Source organism: Engraulis encrasicolus, chromosome 12, assembly GCF_034702125.1.
Source record: "Engraulis encrasicolus isolate BLACKSEA-1 chromosome 12, IST_EnEncr_1.0, whole genome shotgun sequence".
Classification (NCBI taxonomy): domain Eukaryota; kingdom Metazoa; phylum Chordata; class Actinopteri; order Clupeiformes; family Engraulidae; genus Engraulis; species Engraulis encrasicolus.
In genome coordinates, this window is record NC_085868.1 from 42291782 (window position 1) to 42311781 (window position 20000).

Genomic DNA, 20000 nt, shown 5'->3' on the forward strand with positions numbered 1-20000 from the left:
TCTCTCCCTCACTCTACGTATCTCTCTCTCTCTGTCTCTCTCTCTCTGTTTCTCTCTCTCTCTCTGAATCTCTCCCTCTCGCACGCTTTCTCTATCTCTCTCTCTCTGTATCTCTCCCTCTCTCTGTATATCTTTCTCTCTCTCTGTCTCTCTCTCTCTCTCTGTAAGTCTACAGTATCTATCTCTCTCTGTCTCTCTGTCTGTCTGTATCTCTCTATCTCTCTCTGTCTCTGACTCTCTCTGTCTGTACGTCTATCGGTATCTCCCTGTATCTCTCTCTACCATTGTTTACAAACATTCGCGCTGTGTGGAGGGGCAAGATGCTAAGTGGCCAACCACGAGAGCACATTTTTTGATTGACAGCCGTTTCCAACAATCAGAGGTTGAAGAGGGACTCCCTGGCTGCGCACACAGACAGGAATGTTTACAAACGGGAAACTTATGTATAATCTTGGCAGTGTAACTATATTGTTTTATAATTTCTCATCATGTCTGTCTGTGTTTCCCAGGTGTTCAGCATGCTCCCCGACACGTTGGAGGACATCGAGGCGAGATTGAGCGAGGAGAGAACCAGAGCAGAGCTCTTCACTGGCATCAGTGAAACGGTAGGGCATGTGAATGGTGAATGCGTTAGAAAACTATGCTTTGCCTGTAGGCTTAAGGGCTGTGTATATACTCTCTTAGCCGCCTGTCGCCCACAGATCAACGCAGACGGTTTTAATTTTTGGTTTGTGTAAATAAATGAAGCTACAAAGCACGGGCAACTTATTTAACCCATTGATGCCTGATGTTGCGTTGCGCAACATTGGCCCTGGCGCCTGGAGCGTCATTACGCAACATTTTGGCTCATGAGATTTGAGAGAACTTTATTAAAAATCTCTGTTTGTTTGATATGAATGAACACATTCTAATGAAAGATGAGGGTCTTGGCGTTTAAATGCAATTCATAGCATATTTTCATGTGCTTCAGAAGCTGAGATATTTAGGTTTTTATAGGCTGAGGGCAACTTTTCTTAAAAAGGGCTCAGGCATTCAGCACCTTTTTTGCAGGTGCCTTAGGCGTCAATGGGTTAATGAACATCTCACAGCCCGTAGCCTGGTGAAGGTTAGAACAAGGAAGTATCTGTTTGTTCTCGAGCACTCTGGTTCTGGTGGAGAGGACCAATCACAGCAGCTCCTGCTGCCGTTAACTGCGTAGCTGTCTGCGGGCAGTCACATTTTCAGGTGTGCACACCAAATCACTGCAGAGGGCGGGAAAATAACTGTGTGGCTGTCTGCATCATCGCGCAGACAAGTTTGTTTCTGAGCATAAACATCAGTAAGAGTGCACCAACGAAATCCTATATGAGGGAATACCAAGGGTGAGCGAGAAGACCGCTGTAAGGGACTTGCATGACATTGCCAAATGCACCCAGAACTGCCAGTCAGCAAACTGGTGCTATGGGAACCATCACGTGGGTGCCGGTTAAGAGGGCGTCCCACACTAACATTTGTGGACATACTCAAGAAGGACGCCGGAGCCCAGAGTACCAGCGAACTGAAAAGATGTATGGAGAATCGGGATGACTGGAAGCAATGATGGAAGGCTCGTCTGAGGACGACCTAGAGAGATAAACCAGGCTCCACAATAAAGGTGTTTTTGCAGACGTGGCTTACTTGGTAGGAAATAATTCATGTAATGAAGAGACTTGCAAGTTCCAGTTGGAAGAAAGTTTAACCCATAGCTGACATGCCCTTGAGCAAGGCACCTAAGCCCATACTGCTCCAGGGTAAGCAATACCCTCCACTTAATTTAACTGTAAGTCGCTTTGGATAGAAGGGTCAGCCAAGTGTGATGTAAATGTAATCGTGCAGATTGTAACAGGGTTGAAAAGTCTCTTTCCCTTTGTATGCACAGATTTCTCTCCCATGGTCATCGTTCTGGAAAGACACATTCCCCATTTTCCCCTCAGCTGTATCGTAATGGGAACCTCTATGTGTGTGTATCAGAGAGTTACACATGCCGTAGTAGCTGTAATTGACCCTGCAAGTAGCATTCCTCTTCCATCAGCCTGCTGTTTCGGGCCAGTTAAAGAGTTTATGAAACGAAAACAAAGTAAAGGAATTTGACTATTTCCAGGACAGATTCTGAAAGTTCTAAGCCTTGTGAATGAAATGGGATATTGTCTGGGTGATATTTTGTCCTAAAAGTCATGTTAAAACGTTCCCAAAAAGTGTTTTTTTGGTGACATGCAAATTTTATGCAAATGATATGCGTGACATAGAAGGGGTGAGTTCACCTCATTCCACCTTGTTCAGATCAATGGCGGCTAGTACCAAAACAAAGCGCAGTGTCAAGCAGTGTGTTGCTGGAGAGCCGAACGGTGCCAGCTGCAAAAATGGCTACTTGACAGAAGGAATATCTTTGCACAAGTTCCCTTCTGTGAAGAATGATGGAACTGTGGCCAACAAGGAGAAGGCTAAATCAAGCTAGGGCTCTGTGGATCCAATGCGTGGTTTTGAAGCAAGCTTGTGGTCACTGTTGTGCTTGGCACATTTCCACCCCTTGTGCTTCACCACAAATGTGGAGGTCGCGGGCATGGTTGGACTGAAGAGAATGCTATTGCCTCAAGCAGTTCCAACAATTGACATCGCCGGCGTGCAGACTGAAACTGCCCCTGTTTTACCTTGTCCATCTGCTTTGTATGTTGTTTTCAGGAAAGGATAATGCACATTACATGCCAAACCGTTGCGAATGCTCTCGGAATATGCACTTTTTGTTGATTGCCATTCAACTGGTCAATATATTGGTTTTGGGAGGATATCCGCGCATCAGCGTGGTGCTCTCGGTCGAGGACAGCCAACTCACAGACTGGGCTACACTGCTTAGCGAATAAACGGAGATGCACATAGCGTAGGCCTACTTTGAAGCGTTGATTGTTTGTTTTTAGTATTGTGGTGCATGTGTGGCTGATGTTTGGACACACCTCGTCCTCAGAGTCAGGCTGAGGGACACGCAACGCCTGTGACTTTGAGCACAAAAAATAATAATAATGATAAACGCTAAAAATATGCTGAGGACTCAGGCTATATAGGGTGTTTTTCCAACAGCCTAATACCTCCGTTTTTTCTCTAGTTGATTATATTTTTGCATGTAGCCTACATGACACATTACACTATATCGCGCAATTGAATCAAAATGCCCCCCATTTGTCAACAAATACACACGCCATGTCATCTTTGGGTCATGGCAAAGCGCCCTTAGCAACNGTAACCATAAACATAAGAACTGTCAGGCTATGTCAACAATCGTCACTTCACCTGTCAGACATGTCACTTTCTGCAGATGTATCAGTGCCTCTGAAATAGATTTGTGCTGCTGTTTTTTTTTTGCTCATGAGGTTGGATGTGTGGTTTTTCGACACGCTGATGTTTGTATCAGAATTTTGGTTCCTTTATAAGATGTGGGTCCATCAAATGTGTGTTGTTTTCTCACATCGCCATACTAGCAAACCAGGGACTCCCCTCTTTGATGTCACAGCCCAGCTCATTAGTCACACCAAATTTCACAGAATTCACACTTTGAGTTGCCATTTTCACAAGTTCCTCCAGGATGATTGGGTTCAAAGTCTCATCGATGCTATCAGAAAAAACAAGGCTTTAATGGGAATGACCATTTGTTTTCGTTTCATAAACACTTTAATGACTTTGTAGTTCACCCACTAGCCTTGTAAAACTCACACCTGTTGCTGATTACGGTAATGCGAAGGTACAGCGTATGGCAGCGGTTTCCTTTTTTTTTCTTTCTTGCGCACCCCCTTGCATATTTCAATGTGGTTCCCTTGTGTGGGAAACCCTGGCGTATGGGAACATTCAGACTGTAAGAAGCTCTTCACACATATCAGGATCTTTTTGGAAAACGCATTGGTTTTGGCCTGCCGTTTACATGTAAATAGAGTTTTAAAATCTACACAATGAGAAATCTTTGATTGAAATACTGTTGGTCTGGCGTATGCACAGATCCTTACTGTGTGTGTGTGTGTGTGTGTGTGTGTGTGTGTGTGTGTGTGTGTGTGTGTGTGTGTGTGTGTGTGTGTGTGTGTGTGTGTGTGTGTGCTTTGTGTTTTGTGTGTGTGTGTGTGTGTGTTCAGGTTGTGGAGGAGTATAATCGGAGGGAACAAGAGATCAAGAATCTGGAGAAAGAACTGGAGGAGAAGAAGAATGCCCTGGACACCTACAGACAGAACATCTCTGAGGTGTGTCTGTGTGTGCGTGTGAAATTTCAACCCAAATGTCTTAAATTTGTGATTTTATCATTCAGACATCCATGTGCTGTTGAACATTGGGGGGGGAAAGTCTTTCAGTAGCCTCATGTACAGAACCTGCACAGTATTGCTTGCATGGATTTTGGGCTTTATGATCGCCTGTCCTTGTTACACACAAGCACGCACACACACACACACACACACACACACACACACACACACACACACACACACACACACACACACACACACACACACACACACACACACTGTCAAATTTCTCACTTTATTTTCATATATCTTGCGAGTTGGTCTTGGTCTCTCTTTTTTTCAAAATGGCATTGAAAAGTCTTTAAAAAATAATTTGGTCAAACCAGTAGACACCCTGTCTAATAATAATAACCTTCCTCTATACTCTGTCCTGTGTGCAGGTGAAGGAGCGTTGGCTGAACCCCCTCCGGCAGCTGGTGGAGCAGATCAACGAGCGCTTCAGTGACTTCTTCAGGTCCATGCAGTGTGCTGGGGAAGTGGACCTGCACACCGAGAACGAGGTCAGACTCAGAAGCTGTTTACTCCTATCAGGCTTGTACGAAATTCTGTATGGAAAGAATTCCAATTCAAAATAAGGCCATAATACGAACACTAGGTGGTGCCATTACCTTGAATTTCTTTGAATTTAATCTACACCACCCATTGAAAGTACATAGAACACCACCACCTAGTGTTCGTATTATGGCATTACTTTGAATGGAAATTCTTTCCATTCGGAATTTCGTACAAGCCTGACTCCTACACTGTATGGATCATTTTGAAAACGCATTGGTGGTGGCCCTCCGTTTACATGTAAACATAATTTTAGAATGCGCATACAAAAAAATCTGGATTTAAAGGTAAAAATTAAAATGCACCTGTTACAATGGAGTTTTTATTTTTATCCACATGTCACATTTACAACCTTCATATGTAATTAAAGGTGTGTTATCAAGGTCAGACTTAAAGGGGCTCTAGGTAGGATTAAAAGTTTAATTAATCACTGTCCCGAGTCAGGGTCATGCTTATTTCAGTCATTAGTAAGTGAACGATGACTCTCACGACCACTTTCACAGTCTGCTGTCAGAGAACCCCAAATGCAACTTTTCACAGAGCTGTCTGCTACGAGTGTCATGGAAACACTTCTCATACGAAAAATCGCTTTACATACCGTATTCAGATTTGTATCAACTTCTGGCATTCCGTGATGAAAAAGATTCTCACAGCAAGTTTATTGAAACAGCATTTTTTCATGACTGTAGATTTTGAGACAGGCATGCCACGGACACCGCACAAACGAGGTCATCCTACATTGTGCCCCTGTAAACTCTCTTCTATTCAATTGGAGTTTTAGTGACAGGAATGTTGGGCAATGAAAGTTCTGTATGCTCCATAGATTTTAATGAATGAATGAATTAAGTAATTAATTAATCCTTTATTGCTCCAAAGGGAATTTGTCTTGCGTTCAGGAGCCATAGGAAAAACAGAAACACAAACACTTGGACATGCAGACTATTACTACAGTACAACAGTTTTTATATACAAATGAAGAATTATATAGAATAATATGCATCAGAATACATTATACCCTACTAGCCCCTCATGTCAACCAGCTCACTGTGTTTGTGTGAGTGTGTTTTGTAGGAGGAGTACGACAAGTATGGCATCCGCATCAGAGTGAAGTTCCGTAACAGCACGCAGCTGCACGAGTTGACGCCTCACCACCAGAGCGGAGGAGAGCGCAGCGTGTCCACCATGCTGTACCTCATGGCACTGCAGGAACTCAACCGCTGCCCCTTCAGGGTGGTGGACGAGATCAACCAGGTAAACACACACACACACACACACACACACACACACACACACACACACACACACACACACACACACATACACACATACACACATACACACACACACACACACTCACACACACACACACACACACACACACACACACACACACACACACACACAGCTATTTTCCAAAAGCTGTATCCATTCTCAAAAATACTTAAAAACAGATGTGTTTTTGTGCTTGTTCCTCTACACATCATCCCTCAGCTTGTGCACACTTGTGCATCACAGTGGGACAGACATCACTTACATCTTTATTATTATTATTATTATGTATTTACTTACATCTTACATCTATCAGCAAACAGAAAGCATGGGCATTCAGCACGTTTTTCATACTTGGGCAAGTAATGGCAATGCAGTTCCTGCCAATGTTCACACTAAAATGGTTGTTTTTGTGTTTGTGTGTGTGTGTGACAGGGCATGGACCCAGTCAATGAGAGGAGAGTGTTTGACATTGTCGTGCGGACAGCCTGCAAAGGAACCACCTCACAATACTTCTTCATCACACCAAAGGTACATGGACACATATGCTGAATTTAAAGTTGAAGTGGCTCTTGCTAACATCAAATCAAGTAGCTTTATTTGTCCCAGCTTGGGCAATTGTTTTGCAGTTGTAGCAAAACACACACAAATACATACACTTGCACAATACATCATAAAAGATAAAGGATTAAAATAATGATTGCGCAAAATCCTAATCCAAAATATAATTATTTATGCACAGAGTAAGATTTAAAAAGATAAAAGTGCAATGGAGAAGTGAGGTACACAATATAAAAGACCTGCCCATTAGAGAGAACCAGGCCAAGTTAAATGTGTTTCAGAAAAAAAGCAGGAGAACACAATGTTGAAATTGCAAAGTACTGGTAAAGTGGTTGAGGGCAAGAATTGATCACTGTGATAAAAGTTTCACATTTTTAAGGTAAGGTCTCTGTGTGTGTGTGTGTGTGTGTGTGTGGGTGTGTGTGTACGTGTGTGTGTGTGTGTACGCAGGGTGTGATTTGTCGGAAAACCAGAAGGGGGGATACGTTTCAGATTTTAATTAATATCAATGGAATTACATTGAACTGTAATAAAATTATGTAGAAAAAGTAGCGATATCAAGACCAGAAAGGGGAAACAATCCCCCCATCCCCCCCAACAAATCGCACCCTGTACGTGTACGTGTACATTTGTGTTCCTATTGTAACGTGTGTGTGTGTGTATGTGTGTCTTTTCCTATTGTAACACCTGTGTGTGTGTATCTGTCTCCAGCTCCTCCAGAATCTGCAGTATGCTGAGGACATGAGTGTGTTGTGTGTCCATAACGGGCCCCACATGCTGCCGCCCCGTGACTGGAGCAGCCAGGCCTTCCAGCGACGCCGTGCACGCCAGAGCAAGTAAAGGTCTATTTAGACTCCTCCTTCAGTTGCAGGACACGTACTGTCAGCGGGGGGTAGTGGCACATTACGGACAATTCAGCCTTGGAGAAATATTCTTTGAGTACTGCAAGGGTTCGTTTTAGCTCTAAAGAGTGGGGCGTGATGGCTGTTTGAGTATGTGATCTGCCGCCACCCCCTGCTGACAGTACGTGTCCTGCAACTGAAGGAGGAGTCTGAACCAGAGCAAGTAACGCCACTGGAAAACAATGACCGCCTTCGTCATGGCACCGCATTGCTGCTTTTGCTGTGCACCGCGCATGCACACTTGGCCATTTCATTCTAGTCGGAATTAGAATTAGAATAAGAATTTTCTAAGCAGAATAAAAAATGTCTAACCAGAAAGTGCAAACCCCGCCGTGTGCACACTTGGAAAGTCACACTTGTTAACATATCTAGAAAATATCTATATGTACATTCTCAGTTAGTTTTTTTATGTTTGTTTAAATTTGTTGATTGTTTAAGTTCTTTGGTTACAGAATGCATTAAAATGGCTAAGTGCGTATATGCGTTGCACAGCAAAAGCAGCAATGCACCATCACGAATGCGGCAAATGACCTGTGGCACCAGGGGTGTCATCCCCTACTGTGTGACGCGCGCGCACACACACAAAAACGCACACTCGTTAACATCTAGAAAATATCTATATGTACATTCTCAGTTAAGTTTTTTAAGTGTTTGTTAAAGTTAAAATTTGTTGATTGTTAAAGTTCTCAAAGTTTGTTTAAGTGAAAGTTTGTCGAAGTTCTTGTTCTTGTCTAAGTTCTTTGGTGCCAAGGAAGTTCTTTAGTGCCAAGTAAAAATAAAGTTGTTTTGAAATGCTTTTCGTGTTTATTCACTTTTATGGTTTGGCCTCGGGGCAGGTGTGTTTGCATGTCTGTGTGTGTCAGTTGAAAAGCATGTTTCATGCCTGGTAAGGGTTATTTTGACATGAAAGTACTGAAGACCCCAGTTGGAATATTTTGTGGTTATTATAAGGACATGTTCAAAATCTGAAATCCTGTAAATCAGGGTAAGAAATTCTGTTTTGACCAAAACCTTGATGCAACAGTCTATCTGTGAATGTCTAATTCAAAAACTAACTTTACTACGTTCATAGAGTCATAGTAATCATCAATTTACTGCCATGGCTGGCTTATGCCTGTGAAGTGTAAGTGCCAAATCACTATTGAACATTTCCTTGGACATTCCCAAGTGGAATGGAAATACAATTCTCACATCTGACTGGCAGTGTAAACAGACTAGCAGTTGAAGGTATGCCTGGCGAAGATCCAGGGTGATCGAAACGTTGCTGTTTTAAGTTAATAAAGCAGTGGTTCCCAACCTTTTTTGGCATGGGACTCCATTTTTGGGACCTGGGGACCCCATACACATTTTCTTTCCATAATAAAAATGAAAACATCACTGAGCTACAAAAGCTGTAGTAGGGTATAAAACCTGTAGATGGATATGATATATTGTAAATGGTGCTTCCAAGAGAATATTGGATAGATGTTACATGAATTGGTCATATTTATCAGTATTCTTTTTTCACTCACACTCCCAGACATTTCAGGCGACCCCATTTGAATTCTAGGCGACTCTAAATGGTTTCCCAGACCAACCTTAACCAACTGTCTGAGTCAGTATGACACTTTTGTCTGGCACCTGCAACAAGTGACTTTGGATATGCGCACCCTACCTATAACGACAACATACTACAAGTAGCGGTATCATGCAATGTGGAGGCAAGAACATAATGTACACGTGCGTGCCTCGTAAAAGCGCTCGGTACGGCAGTGTTCAGTGGGGGTGTGTCCAACTTGAGATGTCCAGCTGAGCTTACACAACAGCGATGGAGTGACAACCTGACAGCCCGACGAGTCCTTTTTGGTGACACACTTTAATATCTGCTATTTTGTTTGCCTATAGCCTACATATTACCAGTCGGTTTTAGGAATAACTTTGCACCAGAGAGCGCACAACATTGATTGCTCTGTGCTTTGTTTACATCGTAACTCAAATGCTCATGTGCGCTTTACTCACCAAGTATTACTAATTTGAGCATTCTTGATTCAGTAAATACGTCTTCTGGTGTTAAAAGAAGCAACTGTTTGGAGCTAGTGCCAATTCGCTGTGCAATTTCGTAACTGCATGTCTGGAACGACCTGTACTATCTTGGTTCTTTCAGAAAAGAGACGCAGAAATCTCTGGTAATTCCTCTGCGCAGGAATCGAAGTGCAATCACCATGGCCGTCTCCTTCCTCAGAATGGGGCGAAGTTGTGGTTTGAAGGTATATTCATGTAGTTATAACCCTTTTGCACCTTCCCTGGTTATGACCCCTTCCATATAGGCACGTAGCCTATACCACCATGTTTACCACTGTTACCCAATCTTGGCACGTCAGATCTGTTCCCTGTCAAAACCAGTCGCGCCGATAAATGCTGCTCTGTTTGTAGCGATTCGAGGACTTAATGTGTGAGTAAAATTAACTATCTGATAACAAAACCAAACATACTGTAGAAACGAACAGCAGAGCGCTGATAAAATGCTATGCGTTTGCGAGAGGGCGCTTTACCACATTCTACGACCATGGAGAGCGCTATTGCAAGAGGAGAAGGAACAGCGCCCACTGGAGACGGGCTTAGAGGTCCTCCAGTCGTGCAAAACATTACAAGTGAAATAATTATGGTATACTGTATAGTAGGCCTATAGGCTACTGTCAAAAAAGGAGCCTGATACAAAAACATAAAAAGCGTCCTCTGTGCGCAGTGCGCGCACATACATTGGGCATGTCATGCGCGCACGCTCAAACACAATGAAGCTCCTAATTTGGCAGACACCTTGATATAGGCTATCGGTGCAAAATAGAAACGTGATTAAACCAAGATAAGTCCTTAAGTTAAAACAGTAGTTAGTCTAGCTAATGCACATAAATGAACTGTGAAACAATGGGTAAACAGCTCTTCCCTTCAATGATCCAAAATTGTTCCTCTCTCACTAGTCATTTAATTTAAGGTGTCCACTTTAACTACCAGTAAACGTATCTGGAAAGACTATTCATTGAAGCCCACTATTAAACATAGAGGCATGATGTTAACTCATTTTATGGTTGTTGCTTCATCCCCATAATATAGTCATTTCATAGCCCATCTCAGCAGAGGCGCGTCTTGTCATCAGGCTTGACAGGCAGCCGCTTGTGGCCCGCAAGCCCTAGATAGTGAACAGCCCAAACTTAATCACAGCAGTGGTGCTTTTGGTTCAAATGTTCATTATTTTAATAGATGCATGACGTTCATTTTTTCTTCAAGTTATATCAAATCTTTCTATATCAAAGTTTATTTTGTTTCAGACATGTAAAAGTTTTTTTATCTTTTACCCGACATGTTCCAACGGTGAAACTTCCTCTCAAAAAAGTTTTAGAAATACCAAGGCACTCATCTTCTTTGTAATTAAAATGCCTTTATTTTGTTATAATAAATAAATAATATAAATATATAAATATATATATAAATAAAGGCATTTTAATTACAAAACTCATCTTCTTTGTAATTAAAATGCCTTTATTTTGTTATAATAAATAAATAATATAAATATATATATATATAACTATATAATATATATATATATATAAATATATAAATATATATATAAATAAAGGCATTTTAATTACAAAGAAGATGAGTGCCTTGGTATTTCTAAAACTTTTTTTTTAAATCAACCAAGCCTGTCACCAAAGAGCACCATCTTAAAAAAACTAGACAGTTCCAGGAAGCACTCCAACTGGACTTCATGGTGAAACTTCTTCTTCAGAGGGTCACATGTGAACATGTCTGGTAAAAAATGTAAAAAAAACTTTTTCTTGTCCGAAACAAAAGAAACTTGTAGATTTATTTCATTATTTAAATATTTGCTTGGGGCCCTCTCGCGGTTGACGAGACCCTTGAAAGAGTTTTGGAGTCGGCCAAGACCTAGCCATTCTTTGAAATGTATGAGATGTGTTTTATAGCCCGTCTGGGCTGCCTAAACTTTTTCAGCCTCTCAGACAGTACGCTCTAGGTGTAATCCGACACGCAGGTGTCACAGTAGGTCTCTGATATTTCTTTGTCCTGTTATAGTTGAGTCTGAGTTGTATTGACATGAGGTGTAGTAGTCAGTCGCTGATTGTCAATAACCCTGTCTGTTTTCCCTGATTACAAGTCGTTCCAGGTCAACGTGTGTGCCAGTTGGAACAGACTCTTTGTTGCCAGCTACAGCAGTAAATTGGGAGGCTCACAATACAAGGACGTCAGGAGAACACACGTCAGTAAGTTCAACCAACCACAGCCTACTTGTAAGCCTATTCTCTCCCTGCGTTTGCCAACATTGCTCACCCATTTAAAATGTTGATATTGTATGTTTTAGGGGATATGTTTAAAATAAACCTTAGATTCATGTGTGAAGTAATTCAATGTACATGTTTTGAGAAGACATTATGCAAGTTGGCAATGGTTACGTACCAATAATGAGTAGCAATTAGTCAATGACTCCCTCTTGATTATTTACCACTAGTGTGTTCATTATAGATCCTATGAGGGGTGAACCTTCATAGCTACAGTATTTAAAGAGTTTATTTGCAAAACAGTGTATCCACCATTTTTGACTTTTGCATTTTATTTTCAAATATTGTGACAACATACTTTTCAACCTAAATAAAAATGCATTTTGCAATGCAATGCAATGCAATGCAATGGAATGCCCAATACAAAAAAGACAATTTCCCAACATTCTACAAAATGGAAATACACCGTTTTGCAAAAAAAAACCTCAAAACTGGATGTAGCCCAGTTGCTGATCTCTCTGGGCGCGAATAGTAGCTAGTCTCTGGTTATTTCCCAATGTCTAGTGTGCACCCTTCGAAGTGGGTCAACCTTCGTAGTCACACCCAGTGATTGGATGCCGCAGAGTTCACCAAAGAGTATCCAATCACTGGGCGTGACTATGAAGACTGACACGCTACCAAAGCTCATACACTTGACATTAGGAAATAGTGAATGACTCCCTTTTTGACCTTTTGATTATTTATCATGTGTTCACCATCTATCCTCTGCTGGATGAACTTCAATAGCTACTGTATGTTTACCAGAGGTGAAAAGAGTACTGAGAAAACGATAACGCTCCCAACCCTCTATTCATTGTTATCCGTAAGGGCCAGTGGCATAGTGCCCAGGGCCACAAGCCATTTTTGACCAGTGAGGGGGCACCACAAGACACAAACTTAACAAATATTGTTTGTAAAGGGGGCACCAGTGAGGTATAGTGTCCGGGGTCACCACAATGGCTTAATACTGTCCTGCCTCTATTTGTTGACAGAAAAGGCCAAGCCGAAGCCCAAGCTGGATGTAGCCCAGCTGCTCCTCTCTCTGGGGATGAAGCCTCCTGCGGCCAGACCAGCCACATCCACAGCCACCAAGCTCGCTGTGAAAGATGCTTCCAGACTGACCAAACCTATTGCACCTGCACCGTCAACTGTGAAGACGTCTAGTCCACTGCCTGCTTCAGATCCTGCATCTGCTGCCCCCCCACCACCCCTTCCATTAAGACCAGCGCCATCATCATCAGTGGACTTTAAGGCTGCAGCTGCTGCTACTGCTGCCCATCTGCCCGTTGGGGTATCTTCCTCTTCCTCTCCTGCTACCGTGTCTGGAGCATCAGCAGCGGAGGCGGCGTCTACTAGTACCTCACTGCCGTCACCACATGATGGCGCTGCCTCTCCTCAGCCTGATCATGACGCCAGCAGCCCTGTTGTTATGGAGGCTCTCTCTGCGAGTGCTGTAGTAAAGCAAAGTGAACTAACTGAATCTCAATCCACTACCGCCTCTCAGGAGACAACAGGTACTCGAGTTGTTGTAGATGTTGTGGTAGAGGTACCTACCCCAGCAGAACATCAGCCTGCATCCCCCTCTCTTGTTGTTGATGTAGACGCTGGTAGAATTTCACAGACCACCTCCCCTTTTTCTACCATGGACAGTGAATCCCTGTCTGACCCCTCCCCTGTCTCTGCTATAGACTCCTCCCTCTCCCCTTCAGACTCACTTCCCCCCACTGATTCCATTTCTCAAGCTGTCGCTTCAACAAGTGCTGAAGAAACGGAAAGTGTCCTACGGGAAGATGTGGCAGTCGCTGCCCCCCCAGAGGACATTGTATCAGTTACCCAACGGGAAACAGAAGCACCGGAGACTATGGCCACAGAGACTATTATGGAGGTAACAGACACACTAACTATCGTTCAAGTCATTCCTCGGGTATCATCCAATGCTGAGGTTGTTTCTGCCACAGAGGTAACCAGCGAGGTCACGTCATCTACCTCTGCAGAGGAGTTCCCTTTGGACGCCGACACTGTAGTACTCGAGGATGTTGTCATACCTGATCTCTCACTTGATCTTGATGTAGTCTCCCTCCTCGAGATGGAGTCTTTTTTGGCAACCACCGTCTCTCAACTTAAACCGGCGACAGCTGAAGACGGCAGTGCAGAAGCTCCCTCTTCCACTCCTGCTGCGGATGCTATAGCACCTTCAGAAGTCAGCGGCGGGCTTGAAATAGCGCCGTTTTTAGAAGACTCAGATGTGCCTGATTTGACTGCCCACTTAGAGGCAGTTTCTCTTCTGGAGGTTGCTTCTTTTCTAGAGACTGTACCTGCAGCAGACGCCACAGACCGCTCAAAGTCTCCTTCCCAGCCCACAATATCCTTAGAGGACGTGACCGTGCCTGACCTTACTCCATCATTAGAAGCAGTGTCTCTTTTTGAAGTTGAGGAGTTTTTGCAGGACATCTCTGCAACTTTAGGAGAAACAGAAGGAGGCTCTGATGTGGTGGCAGCAACAGCAGCTTCACCTCAGACTGATCTTAGTAGTGACTCTTTGTCACCAACTGCAGCTGCCGATGATGCCATGTCCCTGTTGGAAATCGCTCCGTCTCTTAAGGACGCAGCAGTCCCAGATCTCACAGCCCAGCTAGAGGCCGTGTCGCTCCTAGAGGTCGGGCAGTTTCTTGAGTCTGTGCCAGATACAACAGTAGCAGCAGCAGCAACGGTGTCCACAGTGACCAGTGATGCTGCATCATCAGAAGCAGTAGCAGCAACGGTGACCACAGTGACCAGTGATGCTGCATCATCAGAAGCAGTAGCAGCAACGGTGACCACGGTGACCAGTGATGCTGCATCATCAGAAGCAGTAGCAGCAACGGTGACCACGGTGACCAGTGATGCTGCATCATCAGAAGCCTCCACCACCTCCACCTCGCTGCCTCCTAAAGACATTGTTCTGCTTGATTCCGAGCCCCAATTACAGTCTGTTGTGACACCAGCACCTGAGGCTATGACTCCAGAAGGTCAAGGGGCAACAGAATCTTCACCATTACAGCAGCCCGTGGTGTCTTCAGACATCCCCACAGACATGTCCTCGGAGACTGTAGCTACAGACAGTATCCCTACAGCATCCAAAGAGCCAGTTGTTTCTATGACGACAGCCTTGGACACCCCTCCTTTGGAAACAACAGCACAAGAAATGTCTACAGCCATCACAGAGCCGGTTGCCTCAACAACACCCTCCACTGACACCGTTTCCATGGTGACACCCTCAGATTCGCTTCTGACAGACGTGCTCACCACGCCCCCTTCAGACCAACTAACTGCCACTTCAGACACAGTTACCTTGGAAACACCCAGTGATGCAATTCCATCTACAGAACCCTTAGATATGCTGCATGGGGACACCCCTTCAACAATAACGCAATCAGTTTCAGACCCACTGACCTCTGCCACACCCTCAGACGCACTTACCGCAGAAATGCCCTCCACAGATCCCCAGGGGTCAGTTGCTTCCGTAACACCCACCGACACAGCCACCTCTGAAATACCTTCAGGTACAGATACACTTGTCACGCCGGTCTTAACCTCAGTTACCGCTGCAACACTCATACACACAATCGCCTCAGAAATCTCAGACACAGCTTCCTCTGCTGCACAGCATGAAGACACCCTTTCTACAGCATCTGCCGAGCCACTTGCATCCACAACTACGTCTGACCCAGTGGAAGCTAGTGCGACCATTCTAGACGAAGAGACTCCTGAAGTTGTTGCGACCACAGATGACGCAGTAGCACATCATGTCCCACAAGTGGCAGCGGATGATCTCACAGATGAACCTGCTGCTGCTGCCGCCACTCAGCAGCAGACACCTGAAGATGCAGCTGAGAGCCTCATCCCAGCAGCAGCAGTTGGTTTAACAGATTCTCCAGTGGAGGAGACCCAGGATGGCCCTACAGATGTGTTGGCAGGAGTGACCACAGAGGAAGTTAGCCCGCCGAGCATAGAGGGTACTTGTGCTAGTTTTAATACCCGCTCCGCTTGGTTTTGTCTGAGTTTTCTCACCCAACTCTAACCCAGTATAGTACTGTCGTAGGTGCATCATATATCCCTCCCCATCCCAGCATTGCATCCAATAGCCTATGCAACAAGTGAACTTGACAAAATTGACAAAAAGATATAGTGGTAGCTGTACTTGCACCCTTAGTGAAACTAAATGCTATTTCTTTGCCACCTAGACAGGGTAAATTCTTAGATTACAAACAGTAGCTTATATAGTAGTTTATATATAGTTCAGAGCACTTCAAGAAATGCAATGAGGAACCTTTTTTTAAGTGATACTTCTTAACATTAAATTGTCCCCTTGTCACATTATTTCCAATTGTGAGCACAGTCTGATACAGCATGTCAATGGATAAAGAAGATATTAATTAACAACGCCATGTATTACCACACATAATACACATCTATTTACAATCACAAGAGGTGCATGTATACATTTTAACATTGTAAATCAGATCTGAGATGCCGTTTTTGTCATCCTTCCCTTGGTACAATTGCTATTATTTCCTGCATGTAACCAACCAGTCTCACACAAGATAGTAACAAAGCCTGACTAAGTTATCAGTCATACTGTATAGTGGTGATTCCTGCAGTCCAAACTTGGGCATCAAGCTCTACCTAGTGGTTTGCAATGGTATGAGTCTTGTGTGAGGGGCTTCTGTGACTGTGCATAAGGAATCCTAATGGTGTGATATCAAAGTCTTTTTATAATCTTCTATTTTTAAAAACCTCTGGTGAGACCTGGTGTGTTGTGTGAGGGGCTCCCACGGTAATGCTTCCTGAACAAAGGATCATAATGCTTTGATATCACCTTCTTTCTATCTATAATTTAATTTGAAAGTCTCTGATGGGACTTGGTATGCGTCTTGTGTCAGGGACTGCAGTGATTATGTTCCTTGTATGAATAATACAAATGCGGTGATATAAAAGTCTGTGTTTAATCTATAATCTATAATCTCCTAATTAATTAAAAAGTCCCTGGTGATGTGTCCAACAGCTCACCTGGACCCAGTGCAGCGGCTCTTCCTGGAGAAGATTAGGGAGTACGCGGACCTCAAAATGTAAGCAGCTCGATCTCAGATCAACAAATTGCTCTTTGCATCTTTACTTAGCTGTGCTGATGGCTATCCCCCTATCTCAACTCTGTGCTTTGTCTGATGCTCTGTGTCTCTCTCACGACATTATGCACTCAAAAAATTAACACACACACACACACACACACACACACACACACACACACACACGAACAACTTGCATCAACAATATTGCTCACTCATGTAAATGCATTCTGGACTGGCCATTGCGCGCACTTACATAAATGCAAATCAAATGCAATGTCCATCCATTCCACACACTCACAAATTATTACATTTATGTAATTAATTTCCCTGCACTTATTCTCATGCGCATTTGAAAACACGCACGCACACACACATACACACACACACACACGCACTCGCGTGCACACACACACACACACACACACACACACACACACACACGTGCGCAGGGCTGGCGAAGGGCGGTTGGAGGATGGCTCAGAGTTTCAGCATCGCCTGGCAGAGGAGGAGGCCAAGCTGCAGAGGCTGTACGGGGGTCATGACCTCACACAGTTCCCAGAGTTCAACTTCCCTGGTGGGTGGCCAACGCTGATCTCTCTCCTTCTCTCTGTTTCTCTGTCCCTCTCTCTCTCTCTCTCTCTGTCTCTCTCTCTCTCTCCCTCTCCACAAATCATCCTTACACACACACACACACACACACACACACACACACACACACACACACACACACACACACACACACACACACACACACACACACACCATTTACAGCAGTTATTGCAACTCATCCTCGAGCACACTCCGAAGACATACCACAAGCATACATACATTCCACAACACAGTCTGCATACATACATTCCACAACACAGTCTACACACACACACACACACACACACACACACACACACACACACACACACACACACACACACACACACACACACACACACACACACACACACACACACACACACACACACACACACAGATACACACACACACAAAGACAAAGTTTCACAATGCGCACAGTCACAACACATCCTGCAAGGCACCAAGGATGGATTACTGTCTGTATGGGTGTCTACCAGGCCCAGGCCCAGGCCCAGGCCCCAGCAACCCAAGAATCAAGGGGACCCTGAAGCCCAAGCCTCTATTATTTTCTTTTTCATATTGTGTTAAAATGACACTTTTGTAGAAGAAGGTACCGCACACTCTTGTCCATCGTGCTGCAATTTATTGACAAAACAACGTTTCGGCCCGTCTGGCCTTTCTCAAAAAACTTGAGAAAGGCCATACGGGCCGAAACGTTGTTTGTCAATAAATTGCAGCACGATGGACAAGAGTGTGCGGTACCTTCTTCTACAAAATTGATCTTGCACCCGCTACCTGCACCTCGAAACCTCTGGTGTGCGTTGGTTTCCTCCCTCACAAAAATGACACTTTTAACAATTGTATTTTCACATTTTCTTGAACCCACAACAACATTGGGCCTCTACCATCTGTCCGGATCTTTTTGTAAACCAGCAACACCCATGGCTTTTTAGTTTTCTGGCCCAGGGGGCCACAGAGTCATACATCATTGAGGGCAGTCATGGGTGAGCGGTTAGGGCGTCAGACTTGCATCCCAGAGGTTGCTGGTTCGACTCCCGACCCGCCAGGTTGGTGGGGGGAGTAATCAACCAGTGCTCTCCCCCATCCTCCTCCATGACTGAGGTACCCTGAGCATGGTACCGTCCCACCGCACTGCTCCCCATGGGGCGCCACTGAGGGCTGCCCCCTTGCACGGGTGAGGCATAAATGCAATTTCGTTGTGTGCAGTGTGCAGTGTTCACTTGTGTGCTGTGGAGTGCTGTGTCACAATGACAATGGGAGTTGGAGTTTCCCAATGGGCTTTCACTTTCACTTTCACTTTCACATGAATCAATCCATGCAAGGCACAAGAGTAGTGTACTGCATCAACATTCATTGTGCACATTTTTAATGTGATGACAATGGGCACATTCGTGATAAAGCAGTGTTGCTTTTGCTAGGCAGGGCGCATGCACACTTTGCCAGTTTGATGCATTCTGGTTAGAATGTTCTAACTGCGCTAGGCAGCGTGTAGGCCTATGTGCACTTTGTCAGTTTGATGAATTCTAGCTACCACAATGCATCAAACTGGCGGATTTGCGGATGCACGCTGCCTAGCAAAAGCAGCACTGCTTCATCATGATCGTGTCCATTGTTATCACAAAAAATACTCCTTCAAACTGGTGTTGTTTTGTACCTTTTCCATCTAATTGCAGAGCCCAACCTGGATGAAGTGCACACTAAATAAGGAACTAGGCTGTCGGCAAGTCATGCCTGGAACTACAGGACTACAGTGGATCAGAGTTTGGGGCCCATCGTGAATCGGGGTCGTGTGAGAGTGTGTGAATTTGCCAAAGCTCCAAATGTATGCTGTGTTGACACATTTTGTCCTAGACATGTACAACTTTTTCTTTTTTTTAGACTTTATTATGGACAGGACAGTATGAGAGGTATACAGGAAGTGAATGGGGAGAGAGACGGGGAGGAGTCGGCAAAGGACCCGGGCCGGAAATCGAACCTGGGTCAACTCAGTCCGCATGGGAGGCGAGTGCCCTACCGGAGGGCCACCGCAGGGCCAGACATGCAAGTTATAGAATATGTGAATACAAAAGGTGTGCTGAACACCACAGGGTCACAGTCACGAAATGCACAGCAAGACCAAATGCAAACATACAGGGGTTTGTGAAATGCAATTTGATTAAAATGCACTTTGTTTCCATTAAGAGTTGTAGTCTTTTTTTCACTGTAGGCTAGCTAATACCATTCCAAACACCACGATTTCTTTTAATAGAGCATAGAGCAAGGCCAACTGTGTCCAATGAATATTTTAGACGGCAAAGAGCAGCGTGGAGTCTGACTGCCTTCCTCTGAAGCCTCGGGGGCCAGGCCCTTTGCCGCTGAAACGTCATGTCTCCTCCCATCTCATGGTTA

General features: G+C 44.3%; 3 protein-coding genes across 7 annotated transcripts in view; all 3 read left to right on the forward strand.

Annotated features, from left to right (window-relative positions):
• Nucleotides 1-8374, forward strand: part of smc5 (structural maintenance of chromosomes 5) — a 27751-nt gene extending 19377 nt beyond the window's left edge. The window contains exons 19-24 of the mRNA XM_063212272.1: nucleotides 510-605; nucleotides 4131-4235; nucleotides 4676-4795; nucleotides 5919-6098; nucleotides 6552-6647; nucleotides 7389-8374. Coding sequence (XP_063068342.1) covers nucleotides 510-605; nucleotides 4131-4235; nucleotides 4676-4795; nucleotides 5919-6098; nucleotides 6552-6647; nucleotides 7389-7517 — 726 coding nt within the window. The 3' untranslated portion in view covers nucleotides 7518-8374. The remainder of the gene's footprint in view (nucleotides 1-509; nucleotides 606-4130; nucleotides 4236-4675; nucleotides 4796-5918; nucleotides 6099-6551; nucleotides 6648-7388) is intronic.
• Nucleotides 8375-9112: 738 nt separating this feature from the next.
• Nucleotides 9113-19792, forward strand: LOC134459824 (mucin-2-like). Its single transcript, XM_063212273.1, has 7 exons — nucleotides 9113-9424; nucleotides 9723-9825; nucleotides 11733-11838; nucleotides 12885-15887; nucleotides 16937-17000; nucleotides 17450-17574; nucleotides 19286-19792. Exons 2-7 carry the CDS (start codon nucleotides 9781-9783, stop codon nucleotides 19315-19317), a joined length of 3375 nt encoding a protein of 1124 aa, XP_063068343.1. The 5' UTR covers nucleotides 9113-9424; nucleotides 9723-9780; the 3' UTR covers nucleotides 19318-19792.
• A 30-nt stretch (nucleotides 19793-19822) lies between these two features.
• The window catches only part of LOC134459825 (homeobox protein PKNOX1-like), a 15947-nt gene continuing 15769 nt past the window's right edge, over nucleotides 19823-20000 (forward strand). For 4 of the 5 annotated variants that reach the window (XM_063212274.1, XM_063212278.1, XM_063212276.1 and 1 more), the window contains exon 1: nucleotides 19906-20000. This exon is cut by the window's right edge. The gene's annotated coding sequence lies outside the window, so the exon portion shown is untranslated. The other variant, XM_063212275.1, reaches the window with a different exon arrangement.